The sequence below is a fragment of the Rhagoletis pomonella genome, unplaced genomic scaffold (assembly GCF_013731165.1).
Source record: "Rhagoletis pomonella isolate Grant_MI unplaced genomic scaffold, Rhpom_1.0 Rhpom_scaffold_11395, whole genome shotgun sequence".
NCBI classification, from domain to species: Eukaryota; Metazoa; Arthropoda; class Insecta; order Diptera; family Tephritidae; genus Rhagoletis; species Rhagoletis pomonella.
In genome coordinates, this window is record NW_023469918.1 from 1 (window position 1) to 5,141 (window position 5,141).

General features: G+C 43.3%; 1 protein-coding gene across 1 annotated transcript; it reads left to right on the top strand.

Moving 5' to 3' along the window:
• Positions 1 to 94: 94 nt before the first annotated feature.
• LOC118756662 lies at positions 95 to 5,125 on the top strand (the record flags this gene model as incomplete). Its single annotated transcript, XM_036491416.1, has 2 exons — positions 95 to 1,638; positions 4,729 to 5,125. Coding segments are annotated over exons 1-2 (1,941 nt in total), but the record flags the coding sequence as incomplete, so codon positions are not given.
• Between the last annotated feature and the right edge of the window lie 16 nt (positions 5,126 to 5,141).

Genomic DNA, 5,141 nt, shown 5'->3' on the forward strand with positions numbered 1-5,141 from the left:
CTTCTCTTGTCTTGCCTTGCGTTACGCACCGTTGTCGCTTAACTGGACCGAATTAACAGAGTTAGTAATTTCGTTTGTTGAACATTTATTAAATATGGGCGAGGAAGATGAGGTTACGCATGCCAGTGCAGGCAACGATCACTCAAAAGTAGAAGCAAAACTAGTTCTACTCAGAACGCAACGAAATGTATTCGAGCGCCATATAACTAATCTCCACGACAAGGTAAATTCTGATGGTGACAAGGAGGACGCAAGAGTACTCGAATGCAGACTTCAAATTTTAGATTCGCACTATCGTCAATTATGCCAAATTCAAACGCAGATTGAGAATTTGCAAAGCACCGACACTGCACGAGCATCACAAGAAGAATTGTTTATCGCCGCAAAGGTGAAAATCATGGCTTTATTACAAGCAAAGCGTCGTCCTAGTGCACCATCCATGGCAGAAAGCTCCTTTATAAATACTACTATGACTGCTGGAGCTGCACACCATAACCGTTTGCCTAAGTTGAAGCTGCCAAGCTTTGACGGCAAGTATGCAACCTTCAAAAGGTTCAAAAGCACGTTTGCAAACTTAATACACAATGACCCATACATTGCGACAATAGATAAATTCAATTATTTATTGAACTGTTTGTCTGGACCCGCACTAGAAGTTGTGCAGTCCTTTCAGATAACTGAAGATAACTACTCCAAGGCGTTGGAACGATTGGACGCTCGATACGACAACGACGTACTCATCTTTTTAGATTGCATTTCAAGTCTTTTTGCGTTACCAACGATGACACAACCCGAGGCGACGACGCTACAGAAACTCGTCGATAATGCATCCGCTATACGTGGATCTCTTCTTTCCATAGGGTCGGCCGAAGAAATCATGAACAACATAATGATACACATACTGCTTTCGAAGGTCGACGCCCAAACCAAAGCGAAGTACAACGAGCAGCAAGGTTTCGATAAACTGTCCTCATGGGAGGATTGTTGCAACACTCTAAACCGTCGATGTCAATATCTTGAGAGCCAAGGCGATCATCAGTCAGATCAGCGTGGTGCAAAGCCCAAGGTTAAACAGGCATCAACTTCAAAGACGTTTGTGCCCACTAATGCGAACTGTGTGTATTGCAACTCACCATCGCACTATATCAGCAGCTGCAATAAATTCAAGGAGTTATCCTTGCAGCAACGAATCGATTATGTACGCAAGGCTGGCATATGCTTCAACTGTCTACGAAAGACGCACTGCATGAAAGAATGCCAATCAAAATCTAGATGCAAAATTTGTCAATCAGTTCATCACACACTTCTACACAATTTTACGCAAGGTGCCAATTTACGAATGCCCGTTTCTACCGCTCCATCAAAGGTCCAAGACTCGAATAATGCTATGCCCCAATCAAGCGCCTTGTTGGTGTCACGCACTATTAAAAAGGGCATAATCCCAACTGCAATAGTCCCAATTAGAGACAAATTTGGTCAACTACACTTAGTTCGCGCATTATTAGATTCATGTTCTGAAATTAGTTTCATTACAGAGGAAACAGCAAAACTGTTGCAGCTTGAAAAGCGTCGCGTACAACAAGAAGTGAGCGGTATTGCAGGTATACGCCAAAAGATTAGTCATAACGTATTTGCAACGTTAAGGTCTCGCTGCTCAGAGTTTGAGTGGTCTTCCACATTTTCGGTAATAAAAAAGATTTGCGCAAACCAACCTCAAGAAACAATTGACACCTCAGAATGGTGCTTACCTCCTGGAATAACTCTTGCTGATCCACAATTTTATTTATCTACCAAAGTGGATATTTTGATCAACACTATGGGATTTTTTGAGGCAATGCGAGAAGGTAAATACAACCTGGGTCCAAATATGCCCTGCTTGCTTAACTCTGCGTACGGGTGGATTGTTGGCGGAAGTATTGGGAGTGTTGATATCAGTTAGGCGCAGCAGTGTAATGTAGTTCAAGAAGCTAGCAGTCTTGAACAACTTGTTAAAAAATTTTGGGAAGTTGAAGACTGTATCACTAAACCAGCAAAATTTACTGACGAAGAACAAATGTGCGAAGAACATTTCGTCAACACAGTAAGAGTGCAGAAGGACGGCCGTCTGCAAGTAAGGCTTCCTTTTAAAACAATGCCAAATGCTCTTGGCAACTCATTTGACAACGCGAGCAAACGTTTCAAAATGCTCGAGAGAAGATTTGGCCGGGATGAACAACTCAAGAATCTATACTCCGAGTTCATGAACGAGTATATCTCACTGGGTCATATGTCACTCGCACAAAATGTCAACTTAATGAAACCTCACTTTTACATACCTCATCATTGCATTTTGCGACCGCAGAGTTTAACAACAAAACTTCGCGTTGTCTTTGACGCCTCTGCGAAAACAACATCAGGACAGTCATTAAACGAATTGCTTATGGTGGGGCCAACCATTCAACAAGACTTAATTATAACGCTGCTTTCGTTTCGTTTGAATAGGTTTGCTCTCACGGGCGATATAGCCAAGATGTATCGCCAATTCGTCGTCAGCGAGCAAGATAGACTGTTTCAATTAATATTGTGGCGATCTGCGCCAACCAGCCCAATTGAAACATACACGTTAAATACTGTGACGTACGGAATGTCGGCTGCACCCTTCCTTGCAATTAGAGCACTTCATCATATCGCTGATTTGCATCAAGACGAATTTCCCATTGGAGCTAACACGCTACGCAATGATCTCTATGTGGATGATCTCTTGACGGGAGCTGAACAAATAGAACAATTGCAATACAAAAAGAATGAACTAGTTAAATTGCTGCGGAAGGCCGGACTGCAGCTCACCAAATTTAGCAGCAATTGTAGAGAGATTACTCCCGCATCCGAAAACGAAGTGTTTATTGAATTGGGTGACCATGAGGTTACAAAGGCATTAGGTATCGCATGGCAACCGAATCGTGATAATTTTGTATTCAGCTACCACGTTGAAATCAATGAACCGTGTACAAGACGCTCAATACTTTCTGTTGTTGCCCGAATTTTCGATATTCTAGGCTTAATCAGCCCTATTATAATTCGATGTAAGATCTTTATGCAAGATCTGATTCTAAAAGGACTCAATTGGGACACGCCGATTGATGAACACTCTAGCACCACATGGAAGGCTTTAACGGAAGACTTGCGAGCCTTAGCGAAGATCGAAGTCCCACGCTATGTCTTCACATCGAAAAATTACATATGCGACATACATGGCTTCGCAGACGCCTCTGAGAGAGCATATGGATGCTGCCTATACGTCCGCGCCAAATTAGCAACTGGCGTTAAGGTCAGCTTACTCGTCGCGAAGTCAAAGGTAGCACCAACTCGCGTACTTTCATTGCCCAAACTTGAACTTTGTGCTGCTGTGCTATTAAGCCGAACTTGGCGCAAATTCTCATATAAATTAGATTCTTACATCAATACTGTACATTTCTGGACGGACTCCAAAATTGTGCTGCAGTGGATGAAAATACACGCGTCTAAACTTCATTGCTTTGTAGCGAATAGGGTGTCGGAACTTCAAGAGCACAGCGCTAATATTGCTTGGAGACACGTTCCGTCATCAAAGAACCCGGCAGATATCATCTCACGTGGATGCCGATCAACAGACTTGGTCACTAACATGTGGTTCACGGGCCCAGACTTCCTAGCAAAATCTGACGATGAATGGCCACAACTTCACGAGCCATTGCCAGCACCAATTGAGGTACGAGCCAAGACAGTGTTAATTAGCAGAAATACAAACAGCGCTAAATCAATCGTAGAGTCTCTTCTAAGTGACTGTTCATCGTACATGCGAATACTTCGCGTATTGACATATGTATATCGGTGTTTCAATGGTGTTCGACCAGACAACACGTTGTTAGCGACAGACGTCGTGCATATACCTGCAGCGGAGTTAAACGACACATTTTGGAAAATCATTGCGCAAATTGAGCGATCTTCATACTCAATTGAAATGAGCGCATTGAAGGAAAACAAATCTTTACAATCCAGCTTGCAACGCCTTGCTCCGTTTTTGCACGAAATGAAGTTACGCAATACCACAGTATGTGTGATGAGAGTAGGTGGTCGGTTAGCTAACTCAGAATTGCCATTCGATGCTAAATTTCCAGCTTTAGTCCCTAAAGGCAATAGATTCACTTGGCTTTACATTGAGCACCTGCACCGAACAAATTTACACGCTGGACCGAAAGTACTCTTGTCAATTTTGCGTCTACGATTGTGGGTTGTTAACGCAAGAGAGGTAATTAGAAAAGTCGTCCGTCAATGTGTCCACTGCTTTCATTACAAGCCACGCCTAGTACAGCAAATAATGGGCAGCCTTCCGGCAGATCGCCTGCGCGGCGAGCGACCATTCAAAATTACTGGAGTTGATTTTTGCGGCCCCTTTTTCACGTCATACCGTATTAGAGGTAAACCACCGTATAAAACCTATGCGGCCATTTTTGTGTGCTTTGCCTCAAAGGCAATTCATATCGAGTTGGTGAGCGAATTGTCCACCAATGCGTTTGAGCTCTGCCTGCGCAGATTTTTCTCTCGACGTGGTGTTCCTGAAAAAATTTTTTGCGACAATGCCACAAACTTTGTTGGTGCGGCCTCAAAATTGGCCAATTTGAAAAGTCAACTACTCAGCGAAAACACAATCAACAATTTAAAATCATTTAGCGCTCATAAAAACTTCGAATTTTGTTTTATACCCCCAAGGGCACCACACTTTGGCGGCCTTTGGGAGGCTGCCGTGAAATCCACGAAAACCATTGTGCTCAAAAATATTGCGAACGCACATCTGACGTTTGAGGAGCTTCAAACAGTTTTCATCGAAGTGGAAGCAATCCTCAATTCACGACCGATTGCACCAATGACAGACGACCCTAATGATGCTGAAGCTGTAACGCCAGCTCATTTCTTAATAGGTTCAACGCTGACGCCAGCGCCAGAAGAAACACTGTACAGCAACTCTGACAACAGCGAGAAGAAAATGAGTTATTTGAATAGATGGCTGAAGGTAGCTTATTTAAAGCAACAGTTCTGGTCTTTGTGGGAACGGGACTACGTGCATTCACTTCAGCAACGCGCTAAATGGACACAATCGCAGCCGAATGTACATGTCGGTCAAC